The sequence below is a fragment of the Nycticebus coucang genome, chromosome X (genome assembly GCF_027406575.1).
Source record: "Nycticebus coucang isolate mNycCou1 chromosome X, mNycCou1.pri, whole genome shotgun sequence".
NCBI lineage: Eukaryota > Metazoa > Chordata > Mammalia > Primates > Lorisidae > Nycticebus > Nycticebus coucang.
This window is the reverse complement of record NC_069804.1, coordinates 76,847-94,984: the sequence shown is the minus strand read 5'-3', so window position 1 is coordinate 94,984 and position 18,138 is coordinate 76,847. Positions and strand designations below refer to the sequence as shown.

The following is an 18,138-nucleotide window of genomic DNA, read 5'->3' as shown; positions in this document are numbered from 1 at the left end:
ATTTATGTACGTGAGACTGAACTTGTAAATCCTTGTGCCCTTACCGAGTGGTTTTGTTTTTGTTGTTGAGTCTGCTCTGTATGTTGGTGCCTGGGGTGGCCAAGCCCCACCCACCCTCTGTGCGGGATTCCTGCGCTTCTGTGTTTCTCTGTCAATGTCCATGCTGTGTGTGCCAAGGCTGCCCCATCCCATAAGCAGAGTTGTTCTCTCCCCTGTGGCTGACCTGAGCACCCCGCAGTATGTCACCCTCAACGTTCTGTCCACTTCATGGATATTCTGGTAACCACAGCAGCTGCCTGTTGTTTTCTTTCCACCTGCTGCATCTTTTTTATCTTAAAAAGGTTTTGATGTCTGTGTCCTTTATCTCACCCTTATAAATGATATCATTTTCTCCTTCCAGTCTGATCATTGTCTTTTAGCAGAGACACTTTCTCCATTTTTCATGACTGTTATTCCATTGGATTTATTTTCGGTGTTTGTGTCCTGTTTTATCCTCCGTGTTCCTGCCGCCTTTTTACTTTTCCCTGTTCTAGTTTGGGATATGCCTTTTCTACTAGCTTACTGTATATCTCAGAAAATTTCCTAAGTACTAAGACAATTATTCAATGTCTTTTCCCTCTAATCAGAGACCTCAGACCACACAGTGGCCCTGCCTGTCACATCCAGTCACCACTTCACCACACAATGTTGTTGTCCTCTTTGAGTTGTTTTTTGTTAGCGACTTAAACTCACATTCTTTGTACTAATTTATGTGTTCAGTCTGCTTAAATTTTCCCACCTGCACCATTGGCCTTGTCCTTCACTGCTTCTTCCAATTCACACCTTCCGGGTTGGAGCCTGCCTTCTCTCTACCAGCTTTTCCTTGAGTAAGTGTCTGCTGATGGCAAACACATTCTTCTTATCCGCACCCACCTCCCCGCCCCCTGTCTTTTTTTTGGGGGGGGCGGGGGTCTAAAAATGTCTCCATGTTAATCTTACAAGATACTTCACAGGACACCGAGTTCCAGGCTGTCAGCCGTCCTCTCAGCTTCTGCTGTCTGTTGTTTCTGTTGAAGAGTTGCCTGAAGGGTTGATTGTTTGCTCCTTTCTGTTGGTGTTTTTATTTGGTCTGTTTTTTAAGATCTGGCTATCCTAGGTGCTGTCAGGATTCATCATTGCGTGTCTAGGTGTGGGCTCCCTTTCTTATCCTGTGGGGGTTGTGGGTGCCTCCCAGCCTCGCACCTGTCCAGACCGTGGGGCTGCACCTTGCACACCTTCTTCACCTTTGGTTCCCTGAGATCCCCTCGACTGTGTTCCACCTGCCCTCTCACCCGCTCAACACATCTGCTTTTCCTTAACCCTTTTTTTTTTTTTTTTTTACAAATAAGCAAGACTATTTATTTACAAAAGATCTTTCCTACAAAAAAAGATAAATGAAGTTTTTCAGACAGATGGAAAGTGATAAGAGGTGGAAATTTGCATTTACAAAAAGGAGTGAAGAGTGCTTTTATTTCTTTAAAAACATACAAAAAAAGAGGCATACTTGTTTTATATTCTGCTGTTGTCAGAGCCAGGAGCCTGTGAGGATTGCTCCCTCTGGCTCTCATCCACTGTGCCTGATTTCTGTGCATTTTGGTGACTTTTGACTGTGACCTCCTTTTTCATGGAACTTTGTCTCAGTAGTTTTTTGGGTCCTATATTTTCCCATTAAGTCTTTACAGTTTCCATTAGGTCTTTCCAGATACTGCCAATTGAGGGCAAGTGTACATTTTTGGCTTGAGGGTTTGGAGCCATCCAGGAGGTGTTAAGTTCAGTTGCAAACCTCAGTGGGTCTTGTGTGGCTGTGAGTTCTCAGGGAGGCCCCAGCCTGCTCTCACTAGCCTGGCCTGCTCTCCCCAGCTCCTTCAGGCAGCATGTTGTAGGCTACAACTTTCCTTTTATTCCCCAGGGTTGGGGTGGGGTCAGTACTTCTGGTATTTTTCTCACTGAAGATGAAGGCTTCTGAGATCCTCCTCAGGGCAGCTCCCTTCAACGGCCCTGGAAACTGCCTCCTGCCCCATAGCTCTGCAGGCTGTGACAGGCATCCACATGCCCACTCGGCCCATGTGCCCAAAGGCACGGCCTTCTTAGGCCTTAGGGCTTCTCTGGGTTCCTCCTGCCAGGCATCTGTAGCCTTAGATCTTCCTACCTTCCTGCCAGCATGCAGATGTCTCCAGGAGATGCCTGTATAATAATATGCTGTCTGATAACTTTATGGTCTTTAGCTGCAAGTTTGGGCAGTCCGGATCCCTGGGTCACTATCCTGCTGAAAATGATGCCCTTAAAGCTCATGTCAGAATTGAGCTTTCCCTGAGTAAAGTTGGAAAACCTGATTTCAGGGCCGTCTCCACATGGCTTTTCCGGTGGGAGGGGTGACAGAGAGAAGAGTCAACTCTGGGGCCCTCCCAGCAGAGAGATGGGGCCGAGCCCTGAGGGGGATGCGGTGTAGACTTGGGGAAATGCAGATCCTGTTGCCATAGTCACCTAGTCCACCTGCTAACACTGCGGAGGGGGCACCTTTCAGTGACACTCTGCCTGCACCCGGGATGAGTGAGGGTACGGGCACCAGGGGTGGGGGCCCGCTGCTTCTATTAGGGGACCACAGGATGACCTGTGACCTGGCAGAAGGGCCTGTGCAGGGGTGTGGGGTGACTGTGAGGACGACCTGTGATCTGGAGGGTGAGTGGGTGTTGTCTGTCCCTGGGGGTCTGTGTCTGGTGGCCCCACAGCAGGTTTTGGTGAAGCAGGCGGGATCTGCAGGTATCTGGGGACTGTCGTTCCAAGGCCCTCAGTCTGGGCAGTGATGGGGTCTCACCTGAGCTCTAACACCAGCTTTCTCCCCCTCTGCCACGTGGTCCCCAGAGTGTCTACCCAGGACCCTCTCCTGCCATAGTGGGAAGAAAATGGGCACAGGTGGCCTCATGAGGACCCTTCTGCTAGGAGCAGGTGCTACCCAGGCTGAAGTGATTGGGCTCTGGGACGTGTCCTGCCCCGCGGGGTGCAAGGAGCAGCTGAGGGGATGGGCATTGCCACGGCCTTCACCTGGGAGCCTCTTTGCTGTGCAGCCCCAGGGGAATCTGCATTCAGGCCCTGGGTTCGTTGTGGTTCTTCCACATCCCGAAAGGCTGGACTGGTGGCCAAGTTCTGAACAGCCTGCCTCGGGAGAGGGGAAACAGTGCATGCTGTGATCTGAGCCCACGCTGGTCTGTTGGGACTACTTTGGGGCTCTTTTCTGCTGACAGCACAAACCACCTACACCAAGTCACTCTGGCCGGCTGGGTGTCAGTGCCCTTTTCCTTCCTGTCACCCTGCTCAGTCTTCTGGAGAGAAGTGATATCGCCCAGAGCAGTCAGCAGCTGTATGCACTTCTTTGACCATTAAGCCTGTGATCCTGAGTATGGCAGGAGTCTCTGACTTGTCTTGGGAACTGTCAAAGACATAGTGAGATCCTTTACAGCTAAAATCTCACCCGTAGTCGTATTCCAGTTCTCAGGAATGTGGGAAGCCTCCTACAGATGTGTATTCATTGACCTTCAGAAAGGATTTGATGAAGGGTGATGGTGGCACCTCAGGTGTGGCCATGAGCACCTTTCATACTGCTCAGGGGTGGCCATGGTACCATTCATGCTCCTCGGGTGTGGCTGTGGCACCGCTCCTGCTCTTTGGGTGTGGATGTGGCACTGGTCCAGCTTCTCAGATGTGGCCGTGGTGCCATTCATGCTCCTTTAGAGTGTCAGTGGCACCATTCATGCTCCTCAGACGTGGCCATGGCACCATTCTTCACTCTATGTCAGCACGTGCAGGTGTGCCATTTGCTGTGGCCCCTGTGCCTGGCACATGTCCATGGTGGCTCGGCTGTGCTGCATACTCTGTCTTATTCTCACTGAAGTATTTGTCTCAATGGGTGGCAGGCATCGCGTGCCTGTTTCCCTGGAAGGGTTATAATTCCCTCAGCACCCAACAAGTTTGATTCTGAGCCCTGGTGGCCTCGATGGCCTGGTGACTGGGGCTTAGGAAGGAAAATGGGTGGGATTTGGTGGGAAGTCTAGTGAGATGTGGGCTCCCTCTGACATCGGCCGTTTGTGTTTTCTCCTTTATTCCTGAATGTCTGGCTTGAGAGTAATCAATTCTATCCATGTTTTTCATGGATGGAACGGGGTACAAAAGCCGGCTCGAGGGTTACCAATTCTCTAGATCTCCTTATGTGGACAGAATGTGGTGCCCTCTATAATACATTCACTTCTATGTTAATTAATTTACTGGTCAAAATAATTCTGAGATCATAATTACTTTTTCCCATTTTATAGACAAAGAAGCTAATGTTCAATTAGATGTAATAATTTGCTCTAAGTCATGAAGCTGAGCACGAGCTCACCCTCCACAGGGTCCCCAGCCTCTTCTTGGGGATGCTCAGTGGCGCAGCCCAGTCACCCGTCACCAAGAGCCTGGGGACTCTACTTCCTGCTCTGTGCCCGGGATCCGCATCTTCTCCAATCTTCTCCAGAGCATCTCAGATCTGTCTCTCCTGCCCCTGGCCCAATCCCTTTTCCTGTGCCTGGCACCGCCAAGGCTCCCTGTCGGGTTTCTCATCCTCATTGTCCTCCCTTCTCATGCTCTCTCAGGGCAGTGCTCTCTGGCCCTGCCACCCTGGGTCCTCCCAGCCCACCCTGACCCTCCACAGTTTACTCTGAGGCGTCCCTGGGCTCCAGCTGCATCAGGGCTGCTCCCCTCAATTGTGCCCCTCCTGCCGTCCAGACACGGCAAATGGACCCTCCCTGACACAGCAGCCCCTGCCATGTGGCAACAGGTTTGGGAAGCACAGGGTTGTGACTGCAGCACTGGGCAGCAAGGAGACACAAGTGGGCTCCAGTCTGTCCCTGGTGTGAGGGCTGGGAAGGTGGGTCTGGCAGGGTGTAGGCTTCACGTGTGACCCTTGCAGAAGGTGCTGAGGGCTTCACCAGATCCTCTGTGCCAGCACCCTGCACTCAAGGGTTAGAGTTAGCGGAACAGCCCTGGCCTCTGAAGGAGTTGTGGGGTGCAGGGGCCATGACTGGGCATCTCTGGCCTCTTGTCGCACCTGCCCAGGCTGCAGGAGAGGAGCTCTGTGGTCCTGTTAGTCCTGGGAGGTGCCCAATGTGTTGTCACCAGCCAAGCAGGCTGGAGGCTGTGCCTTGTTCTGGTGTCCAAGACTCTCCTGCAGGGGAGCCAGCAACCCTCCAGTGAAGGGGTCATGCAGGGTCACAGCTCTCCAGGGACCCCACACATACTCCTGGGAGAGGTCATTCAGGGTCACGGTGCCCCGGGGACCCTCTCAACCCTCTTGGGGGAGGTCACACAGGTTCACAGTACCCCAGGGACCCCACACAACATCCTGGAAAGGTCACCCAGGGACCTTGCAACCCTGCAGAGCAGGGTCACACAGGATCATGGCGCCCTGAGACCCCCTCACTTCACAAGCCCCTTTCCTTGCTCCAGGCATGAAACTCCTATGTGTCAGGTGGTGACCACACATGCTGAATTTCCAGCCTTGGTTGAGTTGATTTCCTTCCTGCTGCCCTCTGAGGATGCCTGGTGTCCACTGTGGCTCAGGTATCCTCTGGGTCTTCCCCCTGGGGCAGCTCTGACCCCGCAGGCCTCAGCCTGCAACTTCTCCCCTACAGCTCAGGCCACAGGGCCTGGTATGGTCTGGAGCTGCCACCGCAGGCTGGACTATGGTTCCTCATACCCGCTGAGCCTACCACGGTGTCTCAGTGGCTGCCTCTGAGCCACATGTGGCCTGGGCAGCTGTTTCTGGTACTAGCGGTTCTGTTGAGCCCTACATCCCTGCACAGGGACAGTGCCCTGCACAGCCGGGGATGGCAACAGAATCTCAGTAGGTCTCCAGCCAGGCCCAGAGACACCCCAGCTAGTGGCTGATGCTCACTGGGCATTTTAAATAGTTGGAGGAGTCATTTCCACTTGGAGAGTTAAAATGCAGCTGTTCGTGTAAAGATAATTTTCCTGCCCATCACTCATGGCCATCAGCAGGTGCTCACTGGGGTCACTGAGACCGGCATCCTGTGCCTTGTGTCTCTCTGGGAGTGGTGGCAGAAGGCCCCATGGCTCAGAGGCAACATCTGCAGTGTGGGCTTGGTTCTGAGTGGTCACTGCCGTGCCTCATCCTGCAAGAACAGGACAGCAGGGCCGAGACGTGTCTGTGAGGGCTAGCCAATGTGGGGTGTGAGGTGCCATCCCCTTCTCCAGAAGGTGCCCAGTGGGACAGTGGGTACAGAGCCAGGCTGCCGGCAGGGGACATCAGAGGGCAGCAGCAGCCTCAGAGCGCAGCCCTGAGCCTAGCAATCCTGCCTGTCCCCACCATAGCCCTGTGCTGAGGGACCCTCTATCCACGACCCTGTGCTGAGTGACACTCTCCCCATTCATGACCCTGTACTGAGTGACCCCCTTGTCCATGGCACTATACTAAGTGACCTGCCTGTCCATGACCCTGTGCTGAGTGACCCCCCCCCCCGTTCACGACCCTATGCTGAGTGACCCTCCAACCCTGTTCACGACCCTGTGCTGAATGACTCCCTTGTCCATGGCCCTGTACTGAGTGACCCCCTTGTCCATGGCCCTATACTAAGTGACACCCCCCCATCCATGACCATGTGCTGAGTGACCCCCTCCCCATTCACAACCCTGTGCTGAGTGACACCCCCCCATTCACGACCCTGTACTGAGTGACCCCCTTGCCAACGGCCCTGCACTGAGTGACCCCCCATCCACAACCCTGCACTGAGGTATGCCCCCCTGGGTCCACGGCTCTGCACTGAGGGAACCCCTCTGGCCACAGTCATGTGCTGAGTGACCCCATCCATGGCCCTGTGCTGTTTGACCACCCCCATCCATGTCCCTGCACTAAATGATCCCTCCATTCCACGGCCCTGCGCTGCAGGACCCCCCCCAGTCCATGGCCCTCTGCTGAGAGACTCCCATCCTTGGCCCTGCACTGTGTGACCCCCCCCATCTGTGACCTTGTGCTGAGGGACGCCCCTGTCCATGACCCTGCACTGAACAAACTGCCCATTCATGGTCCTGTGCTGAATGATATCTTTCTCTGTGCCCAGTGACCCTACTCCACATGCATGGCCCTGTGCTGAGTAAACTGCCATCCACAGCCCTGTGCTGTATTATGCGTCTCAGGGTGGCTTGTCCACAGCACTCAGAGCAGGTCCCAGCTGGACTCTCAGCTCTTGGGTGCTCAGCTGTTCTCATCCAAAGCCAGTGCCTGGGGGAGGAGGCCCTGCGACACAGAGCAGCGTCCAGTGCAGGAGCTGCTCACAGGGTGGAGTGGCCTCTGTGTGGAGGTGACATTCCTGTAGTCCCACGTGTTGGGTCACGTCCAGAGATTGCCTGGCGCTCTCTGCACTCGCATCTGGCTCCGGATAACGCCTCCCTGCCCATCGCGTGTCTGTGTGGGGATCTGCTCCGTGGCTTGGGCTAAGATGGGTTCTGGTGTTTCCTCCCTCAGGTTCAGACGAAGAAGGAGGGTCCCCTGCCCCCTGCCTCAAGTCAAAGCATTCCGACCTTCCACTTCCCCCGCGGACGCCCACAGAGCACATTGAACATCGCTGCTGTCATCACCAACATCGAGCGGACGTTTGCCCAGTTCCCCCACGAGAGGGCCACCATGGAGAACATGGGCCTTGTGGCCAAGGTGGGTGCCAGGCACAGCCAGGTCACCCCCCACAGAGGGGCCACTGTGTCCCACCTATGAATGTGGCGCACCTGTGAACGTGGCACGTGTTTGTCCCATGGTGGTGATTGTGCTTAGAGATCAATTCCCTCATACTTTACTCTTTGAACATCAGAAACACACACTGGACTTAGAATGAGTCCCCGTTCTGGGGCGGTGAAGCGCTGGGATTCCCCTGTGGTGGTCCCTGAGTGAGCAGGCAGTGACACTGCCTGTGTTCCTCCCCAAGCGAGTGTGTAGCGATGCTATGGCTTCTCTCAGGGCACAGGCCTTGCTCTCATCTTTCTGACTGATTGGCCCTGGTCCAGGGCGGCCTCTCCTGAGCGGATGTTTCCATGCTCTTGACAGTGCCTGCCTGGGAGCAAAGTTCTCACGGAAGACGCATTTCAGGTTACAGGCTTTCCTTCAGGGCTAGTGGGTTTGTGTTGCATTTCGAAAATCATTGCCACTCCAAAGCCAGGCAGCTGTGCCCTTGGGTTTTCTTTTACAAATTTCACCTACTTTGCCTTTGACACTTAGGGCTAGGATCCACCTGCATACTATTGTGTACAGTGTGAGGGGGTCTGCACAGGGACACCATGAAGTGCTCAGTGTGGGGACACCGTGAGGGGCCTTGGGCACTTGTACAGTGTGAGGGGGTCTGCGTGTGCACCATGAGGTCCAGTGGGCAAGAGCACAGTTGGGAGGCGTTTGCATGTAGAAGTGCCTAGTGCTATCACTGAGCAGCCTGTGTCTTCCACTGAATTCCAGTCTGGTCCTGTCCTGACCTGCCGACTCCCCTGTGGGTCTGCTCCTGAATGAACACTCTTTCTCCCTGGGCTGGTTGTCAGCCTTACCTGATACACAGTCTTTCCTGCTGTGGCTCTGTAGGGAGTCCTGAAGTGGAGGAGTAAGAATTACATCCAGCAATGTTGTTTCTCCTGCAAACTGCTTTGCATTTCCTACTAAGTTTTAAAATAAGCTTGTCAGTTTCTACCTGAAATCCCCAAAACACCCCAGAAACCCCATCGGATGTTGATTGGCACCATGTGGAATCTGTGTGTCATTTGGGGGGACAGCTGATGTTTTACAACATGAGTCTGCAGACCCGGGAGTGGTGTGGGTCCCGTTGTTTGGGGTCACCTTTCGTTTCTCCCAGCATGTTTTGTCGTTTCCTCTGTAGGGATCTTTTGGGTCCTTTGTTAGATTTCTTCATAGGTTGATTTTTTTAATGCTCTTGATAAATGGTGCCTTCAAAAACTTTATTTTCTAATTGTTTATTACCAGAATATTAAAATATATTTGATTTTGGTTTATTGTCTTTGGACATTTGTTCTAGTACTTTGTGAACGTTTTGGGCTTTTCCGTTCGTCGAGTCATGTTGTGAGTTGCGACGATTCTGCCTCTTCTTCCTCATCTTACTACATCTTCCTCTTCTGTCACTCCGGGATTCACTTGATGGGGACATCTACTTCTTGTCCCAGCACAGGGAGGAAGCATTAGTGCACCATCGTTGTATCTGATGGTGATTGTGGGCGTCTGCAGATACCCTGTGTCTCAGCCCATTAGTGCTGCAGTAACAACACACAGTATTATGAACTGGGTCACTCACAAACAACTGACATTTATTGCTCACAGTCCTGGAGGCTAGAGTCAAAGATCCTAGCATGACGGATGCTATGAGTGGAGGGGACTCACCTCTTGTTTCATAGATGGCACCTTCTCCCTGCGTCCTTACATGGTGGAAGGGGTGAGGGAGCTCCCTGGGGTCCCTTTTATAAGGACACTGAGGCATATAAATAACATTTATTGCTCACCGTTCTGGAGGCTGAAGATCCCAGTGTGGTAGATGCTGTGAGTGGTGGGTTCATAGATGGCACCTTCTCACTGTGTCCTCACATAGTGAAGTGGGGGTTGGGGGGGGCGAAGGGGCTCTCTGGGGTTCCTTTAAAGAACACTGATCCCATCCATGAGGCTCCACTCGCAGGCCTTCATCACCTCTTAGAGGTCCCCCCTCCTAACCCAGCAGTTCTCAACCTGTGGGTCGCAACTCAAGGAACTATATTAAAGGGTCATGGCATTAGGAAGGTTGAGAACCACTGTCCTAACCCATCACCTTGGAGGTGAGGATTCAGCATTCAGTTGGTAACATCATCTGTTAGAATAAGAGTGTTACCTTTTATACTCTTGGTTTCCTGGTCTGTCTTTTTATTAATTATAGTCATTTTGAAGATGCTGCTGAGTGTAGTACATTACAGTGTGTTCTGTGTGGTAGTTTCAAAGTAACTGAGCAGTAACTGAATTTGATGAACTGGGAAATGCTGCCCTCATCACAAAAATTGGGCAGTAACCCTTATTTTTGTTCTCAACAAGAATGTGTGTGATTTATTCCCTAAATATTAGGTAGAATTCCCTCGTGAAGGCTCCTAGGTTTGGAATTTCTAATTACGGATTTCTTGAAGAGATACAGGACTATTTTGATTTTCTATTTTAGTTAGTTGTTAGCTAGAAGTGTTAATCAAGGGATTTCTCTTCTAGCATATTGTCCAGTTCATTGTGATGCAGTTAGACCCTGTGTCCGCTGACTTGCTGGTGTTTTCGTGCTCTATAGTACCAAAGCTGATGTTGGCAATTTGTGTTTTGTTTTCTTCTTAAAGTTTTGCTTAATGTTCTTTTTTTTTTTTTATTATTTCAGATCACCAAGTTTGGGTTTATTTTCTCTGTTGAGCCTTAGCTTTCTTTTTCTTTCCTTCCTCCTCTGTACTGTTCACCCTCTTTTCTTATACAGGTGTATTAAAGCTGTGAACCTGCTGTGGGTCACTGCCTTAGCTGGGTCCCTTAAGTTTGGACATGTGATGTTCGTTACTATTACATTCAGGAAATGTCCTGGCAGTTACTCTCTCCTCAGTGGGTTGCCAGAAGGCGTGGACACAGGAGACTATGGTTGCCTGTGGTTATGGTGCGAGCTCACTGTGTCTGTGCTCAGGGGAGGGCCACATGCTTAGTCCTCCTGAGCTCCTCGGGGGCTGCAACGAGTGGATGCCCACGTGGACAGGAGCAACAGCAGACTTTGTGTCTTCAGGCACTCTTGAGGCAGCGTCCGCAGTGCTGACTGTGAAGCTCATGGTTGGTAGCAGTAGTCCTGGGGTATCCAGGTCACTCACGCCCATTTCTGCCCTCTGTGCTGCAGGCCTGCAGGTGCCCAGGTCCCTCACACCCACCCCTGCCCAGGTCCGTCACGCCCGCCTCTGTCCAGGTCCCTCACGCCCACCCCTGCCTCTGTGCTGCAGGCCTGCGGCTGCCCACTGTATTGGAAGGCACCACTCTTCTGCGGCGCTGGTGGAGAGCGCACGGGCTCTGTGTCTGTTCACAAGTTCGTCGCCATGTGGAGAAAGTGAGTCTGGGAGCCAGGCCAGACCAGGGAAGTGGGAGTGGGGAGTCCCCAGTCCTCATGCTGCTGAGGGCTGCCTGTCCAGGGCTCACCTGTGCAGCCACCACATGGGAGAGGACAATCGTACTGCAGGCACGTCCCTGCTGAGCCGTCAGTGTGCTCACCGGCCCTGCTGTGCAGGCCTGTCTCTGCATACCCACATCAGGGCAGGGCCATGTGGACACCCGTGCAGGGAGCACCAAATTCTTCATGTCATTCCAGAATCCTCCAGAACTGTCATGACGATGCAGCCAAATTCACCCATCTGCTCATGAACCCTGGTTGCAACTACCTGGTGCAGGAGGACTTCGTCCCCTTCCTGCAGGTGAGGCCGTATCTATACCACACACACACACACACACCCCTGTCACAGGTGGGGCCACACACACCCCTCCTCACAGGTGGGGCCACATCTATACCACACAGCCCCCTCCTCCTCTCAGGTGAGGCCTGCATCTCCTTCCCCTGGGTGGCCCCACCTGTCACTGTGAGGTCTCATGGAGCAGAGCCTGCCTTCCCCTGGTCACTACAGGCCTTGCCTGGCCAGGTGAGCACAGAGTCTGCCCCTAGAGCTCTGTATCCTCTGCCCACAGGATGTGGTGAACACCCACCCAGGCCTGTCCTTCCTGAAGGAGGCGTCCGAGTTCCACTCTCGCTATATCACCACGGTGAGTGCCCCAAGCTCCCCACATGCAGCAGCTTTGAAAGGGTTGCTCTGTCCTCATCTTGGCTCTGTGCCCCAGCTGTCCTGTCTTTGTTCTGGCTCTGTACCCAATCTGGCCCATCACTGCAAAGCTCCTGCTGTTTTATCTCTGCAAAGCCCCTGCTCTGCGCCCCAGCCCTCCTGTCACTGCAAAGCCCCCACTTTGTGTCCCAGCTTTCCCAACACTGCAGAGCCGGGCCCACAGCTTCCATGGGCCTTGCAGACCTTGTGCTCCTGGTCTGTGAGTGGAGGTTTTGTCATTTCCTATGTTGTGGGGCTTTGGTGAGTGCTAAGTGCAAAGGGGTCATCTCTTTGGGGTCTGTGAGGCAGGAGCCCTATGGGGGTCAGCAGTCGTTGTGGCCCCATGTCAGGTACTCAGACCAGCAGGCAGGTCGGAGCAGGTGACATCTTAGAGGCAAAGTGTGTGGCTCTTCCCCTGAGTAGGAGGGACTGGCTTTTGGTAGCTCACAGAGAAGACCCCTTAGCTTCATGAGGGCACATTCACTCACCCTGTTGGCAGGTCTCTTTGCCATATCTGTGTGTGATGTGGACAGCACAGGCCTGGCCCTGCCTCTGGTGGGCACTGTGTCAAGACAGACTACCCTGTCAGGTGACCTGCAGGGACCCTGCTGGGGCCTTCTGCAAAGTCTGGGCCCAGTTTGAGGCCTTGCCACATTAGTGGGCACCAGGTTAGGACCACAGAGGCTGTGCAGGTGATCCCTCTTAGTGGTCACATCTCTGGGTCAGAGGCTTAATCCGTAGTTCAGGGGCTCATGCTCAGCCCTCACTGTGGCCTGGGGTTTCTGGAGCCATCAGTGGTTTGTTGTCAGATTCATAGAACCCAGGGCAGGGCCCACATCTTCAGAGAGCTGAGCGGGGTCCCTGGACCCACCTGAGCACTGCAGTCAGGCCGACCATCAGGCCAACAGTCTTTCCTAGAGCTCAGCCCACTGTAGCCCTGAGGCTAGGCCTCTATCCAGTCTGCAGGTGGCTGCCCTGTGACTCCAGTCCCCTGCCCACCATGAGGGATGGGCATCCTTTGTTGGCACGAGGGTCCTGTAGTGGGGGGGGGGGTCCCCTCCACCCACCCGCCTACCCCGCAGCTGCTTACACCGCCCTCCTGCAGGTCATCCAGAGGATCTTCTACACCGTCAACAGGTCCTGGTCAGGGAGAATCACCTGTGCTGAGCTCCGGAGGAGCAGTTTCCTACAGGTGGGTGGGCAGGGGTGGGGTGGGGACAGGGAGCAGGTAGGTGGGCGGAGCAGGGGAGGCAGGCCTGCTGGGGCCTGTTCCACCACAGAGGCCCACAGAGGCTGTCCATGGCACTGCCTCCGGGTCTTGTTGGCAGAATGTGGCGCTCCTGGAAGAGGAAGCGGACATCAACCAGCTGACCGAGTACTTCTCCTACGAGCACTTCTACGTCATCTACTGCAAGTTTTGGGAGCTGGACACGGACCACGACCTGTTTATTGATGCACAGGACTTGGCCCGACACAACGACCATGGTGAGTGTGTGGGGTGGTGTGAACGTGAGGCAGGGTGAGCACAGGGCAGGGGAGAGCGTGTGGCCTTCACAGTTTTCCTGTACCAGCCTCCCCCACCTCTCCCATCCCACCCCATTTTTGTGTCCTGGCACTGTGTGTGTGTGGATGAGGAAGTCATTCTAAGAGGCAGGAGCAAGGCAGGGCAAGGGCCTGAGACCACTGGTCTGAGACCAGGCAGGACTAGGGGGCCGGCTCCAGCTTTGGAACCCAGCATAGCCTCATGCAGGCAGCGTCTCATCTCCACACATCCCCAGCTTTTAAACAGTGGGCGTTTGTCCCAGCCTTAGACTGTGGGGACCCTAACTAAGTCCACTCCTAAGAAGGGGTCCTGAATGCTTGGTGGTTTCCTACAGCTCACTCATAAACCGAACGTTTACAACTTTTTTGTGGAACAGGCTACTGCCTCACCATATGAGAAACCCAGTGTCAAGGTGCATGAAACAACTAAGATGTGAATTTGTGGCTTTCTAAAGGATTCACCTTAACCTGCATTTTTTGCTATTTTTTTAAACCCATCTTCACGAGAGTGTTTCTGAACTCTTGAGTGTCTCCTGTCCACATCTGACCTTGACCACAGGGTTCCACACACGTGAGCCCTGTGGGTGTCTGCCCTGGGCTCAGCAGAGGTGGCCCCAGGCTGTCTTGTGTGTGAGGAGATCACTGCCTTGAACCAACTGGGATCGCCCGGAACTGGGGCCACAGCCCCTGTGAAGCCCCTAGCCTGGTGCCATCTTCATGTCCCCTCGATCCCCTATAGAGTCCCTTCCTGGTGTCACATCGGGGCCGCTCATGGGGCTGTTTGTCACAGAGTATGACATGTCCCCCGGACACTAGTAAACATGGGCACCAGTCTTGGTCACCAAGACAGGACTAGCCACAGTCAGAGGCCTCTGCAACAATCCATCTCACTTGTCTGTGAGGGGGCTTTGATGCACCCCTCCCACCGTGGGCCACTTTTCTTCTCTTCCTGAGAAACTGGCAGGGCTTCCCAGAGTGCGTGACAGCAGGGTCAACTAAGACAAGGGGTGCTATGGCACAGCAGGCCCTGTGGCATGCAGCTCCCGTGATGCATGCACCACGTTCTTATTCCCAAGTGCTACTAGACTATGGAGGGCTTGGTCAGCTCTCCTGGATCCATGGGGCTCCCAGAGCTGACAAGTACAAACAGGGGTTTCAGCAACAGAGAGCACCCCCTTACATCCCTGGAGCCCAGGAGTCAGAGGTGCAGGTGTCTCAGGACTGCACTCCACAGGCTCCAGGGGAGGCTTCTTCCTGCCTCTCCCAGCTCCTGGGGCTCCAGGCGTCCCTGGGCTTATGGCCATATCACTCCAGTGTCTGCCTCCAGCTCCACTGGCTTCTTCTCAATGTCTCCCCTGCTGTCTGTTAGGAGGACACCTACGTTTAGGGCCCTCCTAGGTAATCTACGGTAATGTCTTTTCAAGATCCTTAATTACATGTGGCAATGTAATGTAATTACATGTGGCAATCCTTATTTCCAAATGAGGTTCTGCTCCCAGGTACCAGGGTCAGGATGTGGATACAGCTTTTGGGGGGGGCACAGTTTAGCCCATCTCATCATTTCGCATCAGGGAGGCTCTGGTGAAGGCAGGGTGGACAGGGATGGGGAAAGAGACCTTTCAAGTTCATGTGCCCATCCTATGGGTATGGTGTTTACTATGGGCTGAATTGAGACCCCACATAAATGCCCATTGTGAAGCCCTAACCCCAGGACCCAAGACTGCAGCTATGTTTGGAGACAGGTCTTTACAGAGGTGATTAAGGTAAGATGATATCACTAGGGTGGGCCCCAATTGAACAAGACTGGTGTCCCCATAAGAAGAGCAGATCAGGACCCAGACACACACAGTAGGACAACCACATGAGGACACAGGAAAAAGACGGCATCTACATGCCATGGAGAGAGGACTTAAGAGGGACCAGCCTGAGACACCTGGATCTCAGACTTCAGCCTCCAGGGCGTAGCAGGGGTCCTCAGACTTTTTAAACATTGGGCCAGTACACTGTCCCTCAGACCATTGGAGGGCTGGACTATAGGGTAAAAAAAAAAACTATGAACAAATTCCTATGCACACTGTACTTTTTTTTTTTTTTTTGCAGTTTTTGGCCGAGGCTGGGTTTGAAACCACCACCTCCAGCATATGGGGCCGGTGCCCTACTCCGTTGAGCCACAGGCACCGCCAACACACTATACACATTTTGAAGTAAAAAAACAAAACAGGGACAAATACAATCACACTACTTCATGTGGCCCGCGGGCCCATAGTTTGAGGACCCCTGGGTAGAGGATGAATGAGTCCCTGTGGCTTTAAACTCTACGCTGTGCCCTTCCTCATGGGGGAGACCATACTGTCCACTGTCACGGATTCCAGTAGAGTCCTGGTTGGAAGGCACTGGTTTCTGTAGTGGCGGTTAGGGTGACAGCAGGTGACCCTGAGAGCCGTGCTTATTCGGCTCCCCACAGATCTGTCTGGGCCTGTCGGCTTCAGTGGGGTCTGATCTGGGTCCAGCTCCACCTGGGAACATGCAGTGAGTACGTGGGACTCGCATGGTGCCCGTCCAGGGCCTTCCTAGCCACGGCCTCTGCTCTCGTTAGCCCCCCAGAGGGCTCTGCTCTGAGGGACACAGTGGGCCACCATACCACCCCTCACAACCCCTTCTTCTCTACAGCCATCTCCTCCAGGATGGTCGACAGGATCTTCTCTGGAGCAGTGACCCGGTACGTGTAGCCAGGGTTGTCCAGTCACATCCTACTTTGGAGGACAACCCCGAGAAAGAAGTCTGGGTTCTCTCTGCCGTGAGCTCGCCCTGTTGTGACAGGGACATCTGTCACGGGAGGTCCTGACTGAGGGGACACACACCCTTGTTGCAGAGGTCCCTACTGGGGAGACGGCACAGGCCCTGTTGGTGTTCCCACCGGGCTTCAGAGTAACCCTGAGGAGGGTAGCTGCTCCTGAACCCGCGGGTCCTGGGGCCTCCTCACTGGACACAAAGCCCTCAGGCCCCTCCCATGAGGATGGGGACCTAACTAAGACTCCTCTGGCCCAGGTGCTGGGGGCAATGTGGGCATGGGCCCCCTGTGCACCTCTCCCTGATGGACCTCTTTGTCTCTCTATTTTGGCCCTGAACCCAGAGGTAGAAAAGTTCAGAAAGAAGGAAAAATAAGCTACGCTGACTTCGTCTGGTTTCTGATCTCTGAAGAAGACAAGAAAACTCCAACAAGGTGGGTATTCGGAAGAAGAGTCAGAGCTGTGTCCCCAATAGCTACCCCAGGTTGGCGGCTCGAAGGGCCTATCCCTGGCAGATCCCTATGGGGTGGGTCCCTGTGGGTCTAGTGTCCCAGCTTGCAGCTGACCGCAGCCCATGTGGCTGCAGCATTGAGTACTGGTTCCGCTGCATGGACCTGGATGGGGACGGGGCGCTGTCCATGTTCGAGCTCGAGTACTTCTATGAAGAGCAATGCCGCAGGCTGGACAGCATGGCCATTGAGGCTCTGCCCTTCGAGGACTGCCTCTGCCAGATGCTGGACCTGGTGCAACCGCAAAGTGAAGGTAGCAGCCCAGGGGAGGGGGCAGCCCAGTGTGAGGGAACATCCTGGGTGAGGGAACATGGCAGTGCAAGGGTATACCCCCATGTGAGGCATGTCCCTGATGTGAGGGTCACCCCACAGGAGGTGACATCCTAGTGTGAGGGTACGAATAGGCAGGGCCGTCCCCAGCATGTTTGGGATGAGGCCACACCACGGGGGTCTGTGTCTTCCCGTGGTGACAGCTGCACCACCTGTGGTGACCTCTGGTGTCACTGAGGATGGAAGCCGAGGGCAGGAAGCACGGGTCCTCACAGTGGAGAGCACTATGGTGACAGCATGAAGTTCAGGGAGTGTCACTGAATTTGTGTTGACCCAGCACAGGCCTCCCTAGCCCCATCTATTCCCTGGGTCCCTCTCAGGTCAGAGGGATGACGGGGACTGCCCCTAAACTCACTCCCCACAGGATGGGGGATACTTCCCATAAACTGTGTCCCCCCAGGGGACACTCTCCCAAAACACTCCCCATGGGGATGGGGACAATGTCCCTATCTGCCATCTCAGTTTTGTGCTGCATGTTTTAGAATCCAGGTCTGGGGGTTATCCTTGTTCTGAGACAGAGAGCACAGGCCCCTTTGCTATGTAACTTGAGTTTTCTCCTGCAGCATGTTATGCCCTAGGCTGTGCATGGCCTGGGGGTGGGGGGGGATGGGGACGGGCAGGTCCCTGTCATTTCAGGTCCAGGGATGCCCCCTGGTGGCTTGCGGCACCATCCAGTCCCGGCTGGCTCGTGCACCCTCAGCCCCAGGACCCTCTGTGTGATGCCTCCCATGTCTTGTGTGTCCTCTACATATAAGTCTGGCCACGTGGAGCACGCAGCCTCCTGCTGCATCCTTCACCATCTGCCACCACCCACAGCAGCTCCCAGGGGCAGACTCATGGTCATCCCACCTCTGACACAGACCCCACACACCCCTCCCCACCCTCCACCCTCCGCAGGGAAGATCACGCTGAGTGACCTGAAGCACTGTAGACTCGCCCACGTCTTCTTCGACACCTTCTTCAACGTTGAGAAGTACCTGGATCACGAGCAGAGAGAGCAGGGCTCCCTGTTCAGGGTGAGTGCACTGGGGATGCAGGCCGCCTGGGCCATGCTGCCTGGGCCATGCCATGTAACAGCAAAC

At 54.2% G+C, this 18,138-nt stretch overlaps 1 protein-coding gene across 3 annotated transcripts in view; it reads left to right on the top strand.

Moving 5' to 3' along the window:
- The window catches only part of PPP2R3B (protein phosphatase 2 regulatory subunit B''beta), a 40,946-nt gene that overhangs the window by 17,330 nt on the left and 5,478 nt on the right, over positions 1–18,138 (top strand). For all 3 annotated transcript variants that reach the window (XM_053579509.1, XM_053579511.1, XM_053579510.1), the window contains 10 exons: positions 7,529–7,714; positions 11,023–11,126; positions 11,385–11,487; positions 11,756–11,830; positions 12,992–13,078; positions 13,215–13,371; positions 16,099–16,147; positions 16,562–16,651; positions 16,804–16,979; positions 17,954–18,072. In XM_053579509.1, the coding sequence (XP_053435484.1) occupies positions 7,529–7,714; positions 11,023–11,126; positions 11,385–11,487; positions 11,756–11,830; positions 12,992–13,078; positions 13,215–13,371; positions 16,099–16,147; positions 16,562–16,651; positions 16,804–16,979; positions 17,954–18,072 (1,146 nt within the window). The remainder of the gene's footprint in view (positions 1–7,528; positions 7,715–11,022; positions 11,127–11,384; positions 11,488–11,755; positions 11,831–12,991; positions 13,079–13,214; positions 13,372–16,098; positions 16,148–16,561; positions 16,652–16,803; positions 16,980–17,953; positions 18,073–18,138) is intronic.